The 17,899-nt window shown below is 30.0% G+C and overlaps 2 protein-coding genes across 2 annotated transcripts; both read right to left on the bottom strand.

The window, feature by feature from the left end:
• Positions 1–1,302: 1,302 nt before the first annotated feature.
• Positions 1,303–8,401, bottom strand: LOC25484811 (monooxygenase 2). The gene is made up of 6 exons (XM_013613809.3): positions 8,141–8,401; positions 7,190–7,336; positions 3,628–3,702; positions 3,312–3,477; positions 2,974–3,202; positions 1,303–2,075 (listed from the first exon to the last, which is right to left on the bottom strand). The coding sequence occupies exons 1-6, from the start codon at positions 8,218–8,220 to the stop codon at positions 1,546–1,548; spliced, it is 1,227 nt and encodes a 408-aa protein (XP_013469263.1). The 5' UTR covers positions 8,221–8,401; the 3' UTR covers positions 1,303–1,545.
• A 4,688-nt stretch (positions 8,402–13,089) lies between these two features.
• On the bottom strand, positions 13,090–14,252 carry LOC25484810 (uncharacterized). Its single transcript, XM_013613808.3, has 2 exons — positions 13,982–14,252; positions 13,090–13,894 (listed from the first exon to the last, which is right to left on the bottom strand). The coding sequence occupies exons 1-2, from the start codon at positions 14,030–14,032 to the stop codon at positions 13,265–13,267; spliced, it is 681 nt and encodes a 226-aa protein (XP_013469262.1). The 5' UTR covers positions 14,033–14,252; the 3' UTR covers positions 13,090–13,264.
• Between the last annotated feature and the right edge of the window lie 3,647 nt (positions 14,253–17,899).

Below are 17,899 nucleotides of genomic sequence, written 5' to 3'. Positions count from 1 at the left end.
TGGGGTTTTGTTTCGGGTTCTCATTATTGTGTTTGAGGATTACGTAATAAATTTAAATTATTTCCTATAGTTTTGAATTAATTATAAAAGAAGATTATTTTTTCAAATTTATTCAACAGATCATATATTTGGTCTATATACACAATTTGTTTAATAAATCTGAAAGGGAAATATTTCGAAAAAGTCAAATATTTTGAATTTCAATGCATTGATTACACACATTTTCTTAAATACTTACTTATGGTCCTTAAATAGTTTTTCGGAGGCACTCGTTAAGATTTCCATTTTCAAAAAGGAAATGCTAACTTGTGCCCTTAAAACACAAGACAAATGCCAAATGTAAAAACTTAATTTTGAAAATTGTGCATTCAATATCTTAAAAGTTTAAAAATTTATTTTTTTAATACAAAAATTATGTTTTAATTCCTTTTTTAGATCATTTGTGCCTTAGGCACAAGTTAGCATGACCTTTTTTAAAATATGAAACACATGGCCTTAGAAAGAGAGTGTTCATAACACTCATCTTAATGACGTATTAGAGAGAGAGTGGCTTTCTCCTTTGGTTGTAAAGAGAAATGCAGGAGAGAGATGCAATTGGAGTGACCAAAACCTTGTTGTCAATAAACATGTTTATTTTCTATTTTTGTTTTTAGATAATGTTTTTGAGTTTGAGGACATTCTTGTCTTTTTCAACTTCTCTCTATGAACCTTTCAAAAAAAAAAAAACTTCTCTCTATGAACATTCTTTTTCGCATTATTTTTCTCTTCACAATCAAACATAGTTTATGAGACTACAAATTATAATTAGGGACATGGAGTGTAGGTTTGATGCAACATATAATATACAAAAAATTAACATTAGGGACATGGAGTGTAGGTTTGCTTGTATATCTCTGAATCTTTTTGTTTAATTTAGTATGCTTTGTACTAAAGGAGCGGTTGTTGGTTTTAATATATTTGCTTAAATTTTTTTTTTGTGGTGGTCGAGGTTTGAATCATATGTCTTGCATATATTATGCATTATCTTTACCAACTGAGTTAAACTCACGAAGACATATTTGCTTAGCCTTTAAAAAAAAATCATGTATGAAACACATGAAATATAAATAAAATACTAAAATTAAACTATAAGTATTATAAAACATAAGGGGCTGTTTTGTATTTAAATTAGTTAGGGGCCATAACCGCAACTTTTGGAAATATAGGGGTCCAAAAGTGCAATTAAGCCTATTATTAAAACATTAAAACCAAAAACCAATATATTAATCTAATATATGATACCAAAAAATTGATTTAGGTGTCTTGGCATTCATGAGAAGCTTCTGATTTATTCTTTCACGGTTTGCTTATTACCGTCATTCATTACAACATATCAATGGAGTTTGATGTGTTATTCTCTAATCAACATAAACCATGCTGAAAAGGAAAAGTAATATCTTCAAAAGTAAATAACATAGGTTCATAATCATTGGAAGATGATTGTGTCACTAATTATTATTATTGTAAGATGATTGTGTCACTAATTATTATTGATTGTGTCACTAATTAGGGCTCTCTTAGTTTTCCACAATCAAAATCAGACTTCTTCAACAACTGATGGGCTAAGAATGTAGCCAAAATTTTATCTCTAAAGAAGTTGACCAATTTTGAACCACCTTGCTGAATAGAACCCACAACATAAGATCTACCAATGAGATCAATGGATCTCCATCTTCTCTCCTTTGCATATTTCTTCAAACCTTCCTCAATCCTTTTGTATTCATCTTCTTCCTTCAATCTCTTGGAAAATATCTCAGCTAAGCACCTTGCTAATACCACCCCATCTTCTAAAGCAGAACACCCCCCTTGGGCAAGATCAGGTGCCATAGAGTGTAAAGCATCACCAACAACACAAACATTTCCTTTGCTAATATTTCCCATTATGAGCTCCCATGGATTTCTATATCTCAATGGAGCTGAATGGAAAGCATCTATCTCAGTGTTTTCTATGAAAGATCTAACATCACTTGGCATTTTCTCTAACTTCTTTAATACATATTCTTTCAGTTTAGCCGGGTCTTGTAGTAGCTCTTTTTCTGTAAGACAAGTCAAATATATATTTCATTTTATGGGTTGAAACAAATAATTTAATTTGGATATGCAAAAGAAAAGGGTGCTCCATCCATATTCTTGAATACAAGCAACATTAAAGATATGTTTAGTGATCTAAAATATAAACAAATGTTAACTATTTCAACAATATTTAATATTGAGTAAAAAATCCATATTTAATGTTATTAGTTTTAAATTACCTTTCAATTAATTTCAATTTGATTTTCCAATCATCCTTTTATTCTCATAGGTAAAATTCCCATGAGGGGCAATTAGAAGACTATAATTACTTTGTTTAGTATATTAATAAAATTAAATCAGATTAACAAATTTTATAACGTGTGAACTAGTCTTTTTTCCTTATATATAAGTATAAAAGTTCTATGTTGGAGTCTCCTATTATCAAGATGATACATATATATAAGGGTATCCTCATTCTTAGATCTAACTTTTGAGAGTGAGATCCAGATTCATTTATATCAAAGTCGGGTTAATGATGATAATATGATAATTGGATCAATGATTCACATAGGTGAGCATGACTATTGAAGTTGTATCAGAGTCTAATTAACATTGTCTAGGTTTTCAGATCGTATTATTTATATATGTGGTAGGACACCCTCAAATTTAAGACGACAATATGGAAATCAGACACATAGGACCCACATTGGGCATGAAGCTAGGTATTGGAGTCTCAAATTGTCAAGATTCTTAGGATGTCGTATAAGTAAGCGCTCAAGTACCATCATCTTATGAGTTAGCTTTCCTTTCACTATAATTCCTCTCAATTTATTTTCGCAACCAAACAAAGTGTTAGCTAGCTTTTGAGAGAGTGAGATTCATGCTCATTTAGAAATAAGATTGAAGAGAGTATTCATTCACCTTGGCTTGTAGGAGTCCATGTAAAAAACCAGTAAACACCCTTCTCATTACATGGAAGAGCTCCAGCTCTAAAACCTTTACCAAAGTATTGCATGAACATTGGTTCCAACTCATGATTGGTCTCGCACTCTGAATAGCCCCTGGCTGCATATCTCCCTGTGTAAGAGGCCTCCTTGAAGCCTAGCCACTTTGCTACCAAAGAGTTAACTCCATCACACCCGATCAATACCTTTTAAATTGCAAGCATCCATGTATATACATACTATGTGATATTTGTGAGCACAAAATACAACAAAGAATATTGTATATGTTACTATGTCACACATAATATTGTTTACCTTGGTTTTGATGGTTGTTCCATCGGCAAGATGGAGTATCTTAAAGAAACCAGATTCCTGAATAGCAACAACCTTTGACAAGTACCTAATAGTGCCACTTGGAAGCTCACTAGCAAGGGCTTCCAACAATAACTGCCTTCTAACACAACGAACTTCATAGGGTCCACTGCATGACATAAATTAAAAACACATGATATATAGTAAGAATAATAGAGTTTGAGCAGGATATTTACAAAATTTGTAACACTTTTATAAAGGTATGGTGTGAATGTTAACATTATTATATAAAATAAAATATAACATACGATGTACTTACTGCTTTGCTAATTTTCTGTCCTTGAAAGACGTGGTTGAAGTTTGTTGCCCTGTAATCAAAGTAGTAGTGACAAGCCTGCACTTCAATTCAAGTTTTTAGTTTCGGTCACTTAGGGTATGATTTGTCATGAGAAAGATGATAAGAGAGAATTGAGGTTAAGAATAACTAGAGCAAAATTGTGATGGTGTGTGTTTGGCACAAGAGAGGTAACGAATGTGTTCACAATTTCATTCATACCAAGCATGCTATTAGCCAACTTTTTTTTTTTTAAAAACGTTAACGAATGTATCTTGAGCATTCTTTGAACACGTAAAGTGATAATATTTTATAAAAATTTGTGTATTTATTGTATTGGAAATTAAATCTTTAATTTTTTTAAATTATAATTTCTTTATTAAGAATTCTTAAAAAATATCTAGTGGAAACTAAATTAAACATGGAGAATCCTTAATGGTTAGCAAGACTTTTTTTTTTTTTTTTCAAGTAATGCAGTGGATAAAATTACGATGCTTATGATTACGAGTTTATAGCATCTGTCATGAGTTTATAACATTTTTAAGATGATACCTCTGATGGGGTTCAAGCATATGGTGTATTGTTTTTCTCTATTTCTACCTTCATTATTTTAAATATAATGTGTTATACTATGTTGATCCTAATAAAAGTAATTTAATATTAACAAATAATTTATATCTTGATATAAATTATAATTAAATGATTGATCTCAAATGGTTAGTGAGTTTTATCAAGAATGAATTATATATTCTCGACAATTCGAGTTTGATTCCTATGTAAAATGATTTTCAATTTGACATTACTTATCTTTCGATCTAACTTCGGATTACTATAACCTTTTTTCCTAAAAATCAAAGGGTTAACAACCAAAAAGATATATATATATATTAAATTATAAATATCTTAGACATTAATTGTTATAAATTTTCCTAAATATTAATAGTAGCTAAGTTGTTCTGTAAAAGAAAAAAAAATTCTATTATACCAAAAACAATCTAAGTTTTTTTTAAGAGGGTAGAAAAACTACATTATTGGCCATTTTCGATTTTGATTTGAAAGAACATTTTCGAATTTGAAGAACATTTTTCTTTTTTTGAAGGAAAGAACTAAATTGTTGGATTCGGTCAAAAAATTGACGGACTTGTTTAAAGAACCAACATGTTGATTTATTGAATAAATAAATGTTTCGAATCATTTATACACACAAAGGCTAATTTAATAATATACACCAAAATTGATTCAAGTGGTAGTTATCGATTGGTTTTAACCTAAAAAATAATTTAATATATATCATATATTAAATTACCCGAAATTATTAGGTCAAATATTATAATTGGAGTCAAACCCTGATTCATCTATTTATATGTCTGAATTTTAATAGTCATTTAACTCCGTCTCTAATTATAAGATCTTTTTTTTGTCCATTTTTATAAGACCCCTTTGCTATTTTCAACTACATTAATTATTTCTTTACATACATGCTCCTATTAATTATACATCTTTTTCTTCAATCAGCAATAAATAACATGTTGAAAACATAAATCATCTCTCTCTTAAAGGATAAAATTGTAAAAACAATACTAATTACAAACATATTTAATACAAATATTCACTTTCTTAATTCCCGTTATTTTTTCAAAAGGGCCCTATAATTAGGGACGGAGGTAGTACTATTTTATTTATTTATCAAAAAATAATAAAAACTAATTTAATGTACAGCCTCTTTTTTAATACATAGGTAAGATCAAATTATTAATAAAAAAAAACTAATTTAATGTACAACCTCTTTTTTAATACATAAGTCAGATCAAATTGTTAAATTGCAACTTATCAAATTTATATTTCAAATTGCAACAAGGCTGATCTATATATGTCGGATCAAATTATTAAATTATAACTTATCAAACAATACAGCTTTCCTAAAAGAAAAAAGTCAATACATTTCATATTTCAACAGGGCAGGGATGTATATGTCGGACCAAATTATTAAATTGAAACCTATCAAATAAAACATTTCAAATTACAACAAGGCACCGATGTTTGAACAGTTGCGACACTTTATTATATGAATTTAATTAATATACATCGTAAAGTATATAATATTTTACACATGTATTCAATTATGTGTTGTTACATAAATTAATGAATATAAAAACACATGAGTTTTTTCTTTAAAAAAAAAACTCATGAATTTTGATATTTATTAATTAACGTGACAACATATCACTTGATGTATGTTTAAAATACATTTACACGGTTAGTGTACAATAAATAAACTCTTATTCCTTAAAAAAAAAAAAAAAAAAAAAGAAAAAAAAAACTCTTATTATATTTATTTGAGAAAGGAAAATTTGCACTAATATTTTTGGCTGAGGAGAGTACACGAAGATTCTCGATCAAAATTGTTTATGACATGAAAGACGAGAATTGTGCTAATACTAGAGGGAAATGAAAATTTTTGTGAAATTGGAAGGGTCATAATCGTATTCAAGCATTCATTAGGTTTGTTTCTCGTGATCTTATTTTAACTAATTATTATCGAAGTAGTGTGGACATATCCCCAACTTATCCTTGTTGTGGGATTGAGGATGAGACTACCCTTCATGTGTCCGGAGACAGCACTTATGCAACTTAGGTATGAACCAATTTTATACCTTCTAATTGTATAAATGTCATTTTTTTTCCTTTGATTGGAGCAAATGGGTGTTTGCCAACCTCAACAAGCATCAGAACTGAGTGCCCAACTCTAAGTGTAATATAACTTTCGTGACAACTTCTAACCATTTATGGAAGTGGCGGGACAAAAAAGTCTTCGAGAAATTTTTTCAGATACCGGATAATCACACAACCATCGTCCAAAAGTTTACTAGTAATGTTGAAGATTGCCCTAATAATCATTTTCAAACGGATACTCGACATACTGAAACAACTTATATTGGTTGAAAATATCCTTAAGAGGGATATCAAACTCAATTGTCATGAGGCGTGCAAAAAAATGGAGATCGTTCGGGTTGTTGTGGCATGCTTAACTTGTACTTTAAGAGCACAAGTTAGCATTTCCCATATTTAAATTATTTTAATCATCTAATCTATTGTTGAATTATAATGTCAAAATACTCCATCCGTACTTTATTATCCGATCAATTTCACGTATATTAGAAAAATTTGGTAAATAGTTAATTTGTCCGTTCTATATATGGATATTACTTTTTTTTTTTGTGGTGGTCGAGATTCGAACCCCGGACCTTGCATATATTATGCATTGTCCTTACCAGCCGAGCTAATATGACGGGGACATATATGAATATTACTAAATTATTCTTTGTTTAAATGTGTATTTAATTTGACTTTTCATATTTCATTATAAGTTAGTAGTATTAATTAGGGTTATATTTTTTAAAAAAAAAAACACCACCTAATAATTTGTATATGGGTTTATATTTAGTGACAACTTTTTTTTACAAAAGATTTTTATAAATAGAGACAAAGAAAGCATCATTTACATATAAAACTAAAATAAGAAAGAGATGTAGTAGTTTCTACTTACCGATGAAGTTGTAGATGTTGGTGGCGGAGGATATTTCCAACACCTACAACATCCAAGGCCTTCCAAGCATTTTCCCATAACGTTAAAGCAAATCCACCGACTCGCAAACTATCTGAAGATTCTAATACCAAACTTTCTACACCCAATCTACAATACATCACTGTCAATGATTGATTTCACTCGTACAAACAAAAAGAGTTGAGGGCCGCACACTCACATGATCAATTGTTGAGTGAGAGAATAAAAAAGGGACTTAGATTTTTTTTAGTTTGCGCCATTTATTATTTAAGCATATCAATCCAAAACATAAAATTGTTTTTATACTTTAAATAGGTCGGACCAAAGTCTGGAGGGCCAACCATATTAAATATAGATTCAGTGGGTGGGCCAAAAAAATACAATCCTTTTTTCATGTTTTTTTACAACCATTTCGATAAGTCGATCTCTTTGATAAAACTTATTTTAAAAATGAGTAATGATGATATTTGAACAACTATTTCATACAATTTTTATGATAATTTTTTTTCTTTATTTATTGGTCAAAAACAATAGAGAGAGAAAAAGGAAGAGAGAAAATAAAAACATAAAGTGAGTATGAGAGAGAAAGTTGTGGAGAAGTTGTCACAAAATGGTTGTACAAATATCATTTCTCTTTAAAAAGCAACAACAGTAAAGATTTTCATAGAGATTAATTCTTCATTAAAAAAATATGTAATACTTCACATCAAGAATATGATTATCAAAAGAAAAATATAGATGATTGATATGTAGATGGATCGATCCAGTAGATAATATTTATTTTGACAACTCTAACTATGAAGTTTTCCATAGAGATTATGTCACCATTAAGAAATATGTAAATACTTAGCATCAAGAAGATGATTATCAAAAGAAAAATATAGATGTTCAATATATAGAAATAGGATAAATTTAGGGGAATAAAGAGAATACCTGTGAAGTGCCAAGGATGTTGTGAGGCCAGCAATTCCAGCTCCCACAATCACAATATCTTCTTCAACTACAATCTCCATTACAAAGTATATAGAGCACTTATCCTTTGATTTTTTTTTTTTATATTACAATAGAGTGGACAAAAGCTTATCTTAAATAAGCAAGGACAATCACGAGATTTGTTTGTGTTTTTTTTTTTTTAACCCTTTTGGCACACTTCGTGCTTCAAAGGGAGTCTTCTTAATCTATTATTTTGGCTGATAAAAAAAAATAAGGCTATGACAATGCTCAGATAATTGAACCGACTCGGTTATAGATTAAAATTTAAAGGTTCAAAAGTATGACTATAAGCTAGATCAAAGTTAGACCGGTTATAACAACTTTATTAATTAATGACATTGTATTATGACATTGAAGTTGTATTTTATAAATTATGACATTGTATTATAAACAACCATTGTGTTATGACGCTCTTTAAAAATTGTGACATTGTATTTTTTTTTTTTATAATTTTCTTATAATAAAAACCGAATAGAAACCCGTTGAAATTGAAAATTCTAATTTCTATTCACAAACTGGTAGTCTTTTCTTTTGACGGCTTACCCTGTCAATGGAGCTTAAGCCTTGATCCATGTGCTTGTCGGCTAATTTCTTTAAAGAACATGCCAGACTAATTCATTTGCCAATAAAAAGTGTCAGACTTATTCAGTGCGTGCATTTTAAATGCAAGTTTTTTTAACAATAAAGTACTAGTAGTATACTAGAAGGAGGTGTATATTAAAGATGTTTAATAGGAGTATTATTTATTGAATGAATTTAAAATGTTAATTTTTATTTATAATAATGATCATAGATGTATGTTGGAAATATTTAGGGTGTGTTTGATTTATTAAAAAATGAAGTATATGATATGACAATTCAAATTTTACAATGTTTGATTTGTAAAACTGTTCCGGCGGCAGGACAAATTGAAGGCAAAAAGATATGACAAAAACAAAATTCTTCTCCCTCATCAAACCACAACACAACTTTTTATCACATATATAAGTTGTCTAAAATACCAAAATAACATTTTGCATACCCAAAATTCTATAAAAACAAAAGTTATTCAATACCATAAAAATTTATCATATGTTGTTATTTCTGGTACTGACTGGGCAATATTTACTTTTTGTAGATAAAACGCACCAACAAATTACAAGAGTAATTACACATTGCTCCAAGTTGGATTCATGTTACCTAAAAAAATTGCTAACATGCGTTTTTAAAATATTTGATAATTTTTTTTAAAAAAAATTATCCAAAAAATGATGCATTCAACATCTTAAACTTTAGTAGACCTTTAAGAAATTCCATTAATCATCTCCCATCCCCGATACAAGAGACCTGAATTGTTTAAGATTGAGTAGTGATATTTGAACATCCATTTGAGACAACTTTTGTGACAACTTCTTTTCTCTCTCTTTTCATTGGTCAAAAACAATGGAGAGAGAAAAAGGAAGAGAGAGAATAAGAGTATAATGTGAGTATGAGAGAGAAGGTTGTCAAAAAATTGTCATAAAATGAATGTATAAATATCATTTCTCTTTAAGATTTTGAGGTCAAGACTTAAAAAAAACATTTTGAGGTCTAGATCCTCTCAATTTAATTCACACTTCTATTTAGAGATAGATATATAGTTTTTTTTTTTTTTACAATAGATAAATATTGATTTTTTTTTTTAAGGAAGAAAATCATTACATTTCATTAGCTAAAATATGTCAAATACATGTATGTACATCATCAATAACGTGGGGGTTAGGATTAGACAGGGCTGCCTGAATTAACTCGTAAGCTACCCTATTTACTTATCTTCTGATGAACTCAACATGAGAGTTCTGAAATCAGATAGATATAGATATGTAGTTTATTCAATATTTGTTTTTTTTTAAACAAATATTTGTTTATAAATGTGATTGAATATATAGTTTATTCAATCACATTTATAAACAAATATTGTTCTTTTTTTAAAATTTATTGAATTGAATAATTAATGTGTCTGACATATAATATTGTCAAAATACATCAGTTATTCAATGAATATGAAAATATAATGGTTGTTTATAAATATGTTCAAAGGATGTACAACAAAATAATATTATTTTTAAAATTTAAGTGTCAAAGTCGTTCTACCTTTCATTCGTTGTGGACGATTGGATCAATCTTGTGCTTTAGATGACATCTATAAATTTTTTTGGTACAATGACATCTATAATTTTTAATAATTAGAGAATTAAAATTTCAAAAACCATTTGTACCAAAAAAAAATTAAAAACCATTAACTCCCTTATTTTTAGTTGTTTTATTTTAATGGTCAAGTCTTTAGTTATTTTATTTACAAGCTTGTTTTATATAACAGTTCCTCTAGGCTTGCTATTTTTATCATTTCTTTTTCACCTTTTCTTCCACGTAAATCTCTTAACAATAATTTTTTCCCATACGAGTTGTTTTGCACTCTAACTTTTTTGTTAGTCACTATATTATATATATGTGAAAAATTAGTTGTTATTTCTTTTGTATCTATATGCAAAAATTATAAATACAAATATATAAACAAAATATAACAACACCCGCATGTCGTGCGGGTCAGGATCTAGTTTAATATAAAATGCACAAATTTTAAAATAAATTTACTATTTTGAACTTCTTAACTAGCGTGTATAACCATGTCAAGTATGAGATAATTTGTTTCTTTATAAATTAATTGTACTTGCAGTGAGTACAATATCTGAAACTAGGGTCAGAACTGTTTAGGTCATGGTTTGAGAATGTTCTCAAGAGGGGTATTTATAGCATTTCATTGACATGTAATTCTGTGACTTAAGCCCCAAATAACTTGGGCCCTAAGTCACTTTAGAGCGTTCTAGAAGCTTGATAAGGCAAGGCATCGCCCTTAGGGGGACATTCCTAGGACTTCAGGGCCCTTATAGAGGGCGCCCGAGCCTTTCTGGAGGGCATCTGTGCCCTTAAGGATAGATTGACGGTCCACAGCCCCCCAAGCATGAGTCTTGGGACAAGGCGAAGTGATGAATTGAGAAGTTGTCGTTCCACAGCCCACCACCCCCAAGCACGAGTCTGGGACAAAGCGAAGTGATTAATTATGAAATTGATGGTCCATATTGATGGCTTGATCATAGAGTGTGGCAATGTCTTTTAATGGCGCCTTATCCTTTGTTATTTTGATGTTTTTATCGAGCGATCTTTTCATGGCACCCTAATACTCTTGTCCGTAGCTTAACTTTATTTTTTGTCATGAATGTGGTTCTTTGTTGATCTAATTCTGATGTAACCTTAATAGGGCAAGCCCTTCAAGGCGCCCTCATCGCGTTCTAAATTCCTGTTGAAATATTTATTGTTTGAGACAATGCAGTTTTTATTCTAATTTGCTTTAGTGTTTCGAATTTCTCTTCTTTTTTCTTCTAAAGTTTGTTGTACTTCGTAATTTTGTTGTTAACTTCTTCCTCAGTTATTTCTCCCTTTTTTATGGGAGGGGCTTTTCTTGTACGACCCTTTTTAGGGAAGACCTCTATATGAGGTTTTTTTTTTTTCTTCTACGGCCCGTTTTAGGGAACACCTCTTTATGAGGATTTTTTTTTTCTTCTACGAAACTTTTTAGGGAAGACCTCTATATGAGTTTTTTTTTTTTTTTTTCTTTTTCTTCTACGACCCTTTTTAGGGATTACCTCTATATGAGGATTTTTTTTTTCTTCTACGGCCCTTTTTAGGGAAGACCTCTATATATATGAGGTTTTTTTTTTTCTTTCTCTTCTACGACCCTTTTAGGGAACACCTCTATATGAGGATTTTTTTTTGCTTCTACGATCCTTTTTAAGGTAGACCTCTAAATGAGGATTTTTTTTTTTCTTCTACGATTCTTTTTAGAAAAGACCTCTATATAAGATTTTTTTTTTTTCTTCTACGATCCTTTTTACAACTACAATTTAGCGTAACTATTTCCTTAAAAAAAATTGCATAACTATTTTCCTTTCAACTACAATTTTACATATTAATCAATCCAATTTTATTAAATCATCATCTCTTATTATTTAAAGCAATTATAATGTAACATGTGTCATTTTTATATAAGTGATGCAAGGTAAATGTTTATTATAAAAATATATGTAAATTTGCACATAATAAAAGAACCTTTGGAGAGATAGTTAATTTACTTTGATATGTGGATAGCTTGATAATATACTTATTAGAAAAGTTATTTGCAAACAATTCAATAAGACAATAACCACAATATCATTAGTCATTACCATAGAACTGGTTCTTAGTCTTCATTATGGGGAGTCTAATTAAATGTACTCTTCAATGGCAGGCAGAGACTACCATTAAATAAAGTGTGCTTCATGTGAAAGCAAACAACTTTTGGAAAAATAACACGAGCACAACAATAATCTTAAATTAAAACCCATGCCATTTGAAGCCTGGTTAGGGGTTACCCCACCCTCCTATACCACACCACATCAAAACTTTAAAATGAGATTTTTCAATTCCTAACAATTATTTTTCTAAGAATTCAACCTCATTTGACCAAATATATACATAGAGAGATGAGATTAATTAAGGAAACATTAAACGTCAACAATTGATTCACACTTTTGAAGCATACTACATAGAAGTAGGTCAAGGTTTGTTAATACGGTGACAAAGTTGAGGTGATACACATAGGCCACATGTTTCATCCTAATTTGCTTTGCGGATAAAAACATTACGAAAAGGAAAGTAATAGTGACACTTCGTTTAACATTTTTCTTTTCAACACTCTTTTTTCTTTAGTAAAATTCAACGATTTAGATTTTGTACCATAAAATTATCATACAGTTACATGTGGTAGGTAACGTAGTCAAGCTTGACCACTCATTTATGATCAACTGATTAATGTTACACAATCGATAAATTAATGGTAACTATCTTTATCATTGATTTGAGATTTTCCAATACAGATTTGTAACTCCATAAAACAATTACATTAACAAATCAAACTTCAAAAATTGAAATTCAAGTAGGTTTTCATCATTGAATTTCACCGAGAGAGTATTAGAAAAAGAGTGTTAAAGTAAGTTTTCTAACACTACTTTATGAAAATGATGGATGTGGTAGGAAATGATTTGAGGCAGTGGTAGGTGTTATTGGTGAGTGGTGAACAACTTTTCTACACTTTGAAACAGGAAAATCAGAACCTGAAGAGAATACAAGATCCCTTTTCTTGCTTAAAGAGGAAGAATTTGGAGATGAAATTGAAACTGGAGGAATCTCAATAGAGTTGAGTTGTGGAGGTGGATGTTGCCACTGTGGCAATGGTCCAGCTAGAAGAAGAGTCTGCAACAATGGTCCAGCTTCTACCACTGCCTTCAAAAGTTTCCCTTTCTCTGGCAATGGTTTCTTTTCTGCTAATTCTAACACTGCTTGAAATGGTGTTGGAAGTGTGGTTGAACTATTTTCTTCACAATCAGAAGAAGCATTTTGTGTTGAATACTCATTTTCACTTCCTGATTTGTTGTCTATTTGAAACTCTTGTTTTTCAAGCATTAGATTCTGGCATTTTGCTCTAGCTTCATCTCTTTCTTTGATAACTTTGCTCAAAAGATCATTGGCATGAATCAATTCACATTCTTTTCTTGTAATCTCTTCCTTAGCTGAAACAATAGTTGCTTCTAGCTCCAAAGTAGTGTAAAGAAGTGAATGCTTCAAGTCCTCTAACAATCCCTGCAATTTCAAATATGAATGAAAACAACAAAATTAATCAAATAAGTGAATAAAAAACACAAAGGAAATTTCCATGAAAATAAATACCTCATCATGGTTATAGAATTCCCAGGTAAGAGGGCTACATTCATATTCCATTTGGATTTAGTAAGAGATGGAAGAAAAATACTCTTCAAGTGATGAATAATATTGCAGTAGAGTAGAGTATATCATGGTGGCCTACTCTCCTTATATTCTTGCCTTAACTTTATTTCATGGGACAATGAGTTGAAAAATAAGACACAAAAGGCCAAAAAAATTAAAGCACAAAGGCCAAATGGTAAGTGAAGTGCATTTAACTTTTTACAAATATATCCACCATGTCTCCACGCACAAGGACTATAATTCGGTGGGGATAGGGAATGTGATTTCATTTCATAGGTCCAACTTGTACCCTAATCCTCTTCCTCTTCATATTAAACCTTTTTAGGTAGCGGCGTATGGCACGTGTGTGTGTGTGTATGTACTTTACTTTGTACATGTAAAACTGAAAGTAAATTTGAGTATGTGAGAAGTATTAATTCTAGGAGAAATGATATTTGTACAACCTTTTTTTGATAATTTTTAGACAACTTTCTCTCTTATACTTACATTATATTCTTACTATCTTTCTTCTTTTTTCTCTCCACATTCATTTTGACCAATGAGAAGAGAGAAAAAGAAGGTTGTCATAAAAGTTGTTAGCAAATGGTTGTTCAAATATCATTGCTCTAATTCTAATTTGTTCCATTTGGTTTTGGTTTATCTACATAAATGTTAGCGGGTGTTCTAGGACACTGGTCAGATAATCAAATATAGTAAGTATTATATTGAAATTTCTGTTGACTTCTCAAAAACATAAAAAGTGTTAATTTCATTTTAAAAGTTACTTGCTCCAAGGACACCGGTTAATATAACATTTTTACCGTACCGTGTGGAATCCTTGTTTAGTTTTTGTTTCTCATTAATACTTTCATTTATCAGAAAGGAAAAAAATAAGTGTTCTTGCTAAGTTGATGTATATAAGGGCATGGAACTAATGCCATTATCAAAATGAAGTCAAGACTAATTAAAAAAAAAAAAAAAAAAAAAACAGAGTCTAGTTTGAGAAATGATTAAAGGCATGCGATCGTAATTCCTTTTACTTTTGTGAGTATATGCTTTGGATTTCTTTTTGACTAAAAAGAGGATTTTGTGATGGCTTTATTGGTTATTATATATCACGCCATATACCATACCATAGTACACTAAATAAAGCATATATGTATTTATATTGTTGTTCCCTTTCCCTCCTAAATTATTTTCATTCCCTCCATCATTTCCATGTTCTCACTCAAATGGCTATAATGCAATGTTGTATGCTTCTCTTGTCAAATGACAATGACACATCAACTTTATTTTTAACTCAAATCTCTAGCCAATTTTGGAGTTAACCTCTTACTATGTGCTGATTGGAAGTAAAGTGATGTAAATATCATTACACATCTGAAAATGATTTTAGGATTACATCTCAAAATGATATGAGAAGTGCTAATCACTTACCATTCTAAAACAATCAACATGTTTATTTGAGAAAATTTGAGAGATTAAAATTAAATAATTTATCTCAAATTTGAATCGTTTGCAACAATTCTTTTTTAAATTTTTTCTTTATCTCTTGATCGAACTTCAAATTATCAAGATATATTTTTAGGATGCCAATGGTTGATTTTTTTTTTTTAGGGAGATTATGAGAATTTTGTGATCTCCTACATCACATATGTTTATACCTAAAAACAAAAGGAGAAATTGAGATAATAGTGGGTCCTTTATGTAGCATATCTTTTGCATAATAAAGTTGAATCATTTTAGATAAAATGGAAGAAAAAGAATAACGGCTAATGATACACCTAACTGTTTTCTTAAGAAAATATTGACATAGATCTCATTGAAACCGTGTGGGTCCTTACCCTCTTCACACTCTTCTTGGTTTCCTAATGTCCATGCACCAAAGTAGAATGATGAAGATTGTTAACATATGGACAAATGTTGTTGTTCACTTTTTTGAAAAAAATAATCACATTTTTCTATGAATGCATTAAATGGTATTTTCCGTTATTTATAAAATTAAATATTGATATTTAAGGATTATTTATGGGAACTAGTTCATAATTTTTACTTCAATATCCGGAATTTCTGCAATTTGTATGAAAATTCTCAACATATACTCTTATTCATATAGCTCTCCACTTCATTTGAGGGGGAGACTCTACTTGTCCCTTGATTTAATCAATACGTTACGTGAGAATAAAACAAAACACATAGAAATGAGAAATCTATAATTCTATATTTTATGTAATATATTGAGGAAAACCCAACATTGAAATAAGGTTTAGTTAGACTTCATAATAAAGAGAGTCGATTTCTTTTAAATAAATAAATAAAGAGAGACAATTGTTATACCTATAAACCGTTTTGGATACAATGAGTTAGATCCATTATAAAAAATCTAATATGGTATTATAATTTATTGTTTCAGGTCACTCACTATCTATGCTCACACACCAAGTTATTGATAAAAAAGAAAAGAAAAAAAAAACACATCAAGTTTAAAATATTGAGTGTGAGGAGGTGCATTGAAAACAATTCAAATCTCACGTGTATAAAGATAAAGTCAAATTAAGGTTTTACAAAGAATAACATCATCATCTTATAAACCGATTTGTAAGGATGAGTTTGACTCAATATAAAGAATCTAATAAAATATAAGAAATAACAATTTGATTTAACACCAAATTGAATATTGATACATGAAAACAAAAGAGTATAACGGATTATTTATGTTCCACTCTATCCACAATTCAAAGTTTCAAACGCCACCCAAATATGAACAACTTTTGAGCTAGAAAAATGTGATGGTGGCTCTCACCGTGCATGGAAAGTGACGGTGGCTTTCATCGTTGGATAATAAAATACTTTTTTTTTTAAAAAAAAATTAGACTCCAATAAAAATATGATATAATACTAAATGACTAGATGAGGGATATATATACCACCAAACTCTATGAATATCATTATATTTACATTTTTTATTTTTATCTTTTACTCCCATCGTCTCTGGTTATATGTATTGATTGGAAACAAATTGTCGCTAGACGTGCTTATTTTTTTATACATAACACTAATTGTAATTAATACTGTTAATTTATCTTATTATATTAAAATTTAAAATTAAATACATATATTGTCAAAAATATTAACACACGTCTATAAGCAAATGAAAATTGAAGTTAAGAATGTTAGTGAAACAGATAATATTTGATCTTCTTTTGCACGTGCGAAGCAATACATCGCAGGCCCACACAACCTACAATAATGTTGGAGATGATGTAGTAACATACTAACATCTAACAACTTGTTTTAGGGATCTACAAATCTCACACCTCTTGATGAAAGATCGATTCATAATTTTAGTGGCGGAAAAGTCAGCGTGATTTTAATTCATTTGTGTATTTTATTTTTATGAAGAAAAAAAAAAAAAAGAGAAATGATAGAGTAGATGTGAGAAAAAACAACCTAAAGGAGAGGTATTTCTCACCTTAATGTGATGCTATGATTGATTTTTTATTTTCTTTGTGTATACCAAGTCGTGATTTTAATGCATTTTCATGCTATTTTTTTTTTGTGTATAACTCTGATTCAGATTCAGATAGCAAGTCGTGGTTTTCGTGGATAGCCAATTCGTTTGAACAAACATTTTCCTAAAAACTAATAAACAAAAATCAGAAAATGCATAAGATGCAAAAGAGAACGTTCCACAGTGACCCTGTCCACCAGCAGCCCAAGCACAAGCTCGTCTTTTGTGATCGTTGGTATTAAAGGCCTGTACTACGTCTACAACAACACATCAATAAGCTGCAACCACCGTGAACCGATTTACCGTCTATCACTGCAGTTGTTGTTGACATTACTGTCGTTTTTGTGGTTGCCTTCGACTTTGCTTGCCGT

The sequence above is a fragment of the Medicago truncatula genome, chromosome 1 (assembly GCF_003473485.1).
Source record: "Medicago truncatula cultivar Jemalong A17 chromosome 1, MtrunA17r5.0-ANR, whole genome shotgun sequence".
NCBI lineage: Eukaryota > Viridiplantae > Streptophyta > Magnoliopsida > Fabales > Fabaceae > Medicago > Medicago truncatula.
The sequence above is the reverse complement of the archived record's forward strand: the minus strand, read 5'-3'. Positions and strand labels throughout refer to the sequence as shown.

What these genes read in the sequence shown, in the direction of transcription:
- LOC25484810 (XM_013613808.3), bottom strand. Translation starts at nt 14,032, where the DNA reads ATGGAATATGAATGTAGCCCTCTTACCTGGGAATTCTATAACCATGAT. An exon ending in AATTCTATAACCATGATGAG is followed by an intron (nt 13,895 to 13,981) that starts GTATTTATTTTC and finishes TTGAAATTGCAG; the next exon opens with GGATTGTTAGAGGACTTGAA.
- LOC25484811 (XM_013613809.3), bottom strand. Translation starts at nt 8,220, where the DNA reads ATGGAGATTGTAGTTGAAGAAGATATTGTGATTGTGGGAGCTGGAATT. An exon ending in GAACAACCATCAAAACCAAG is followed by an intron (nt 3,203 to 3,311) that starts GTAAACAATATT and finishes GCAATTTAAAAG; the next exon opens with GTATTGATCGGGTGTGATGG. An exon ending in ATGGACTCCTACAAGCCAAG is followed by an intron (nt 2,076 to 2,973) that starts GTGAATGAATAC and finishes CTTGTCTTACAG; the next exon opens with AAAAAGAGCTACTACAAGAC.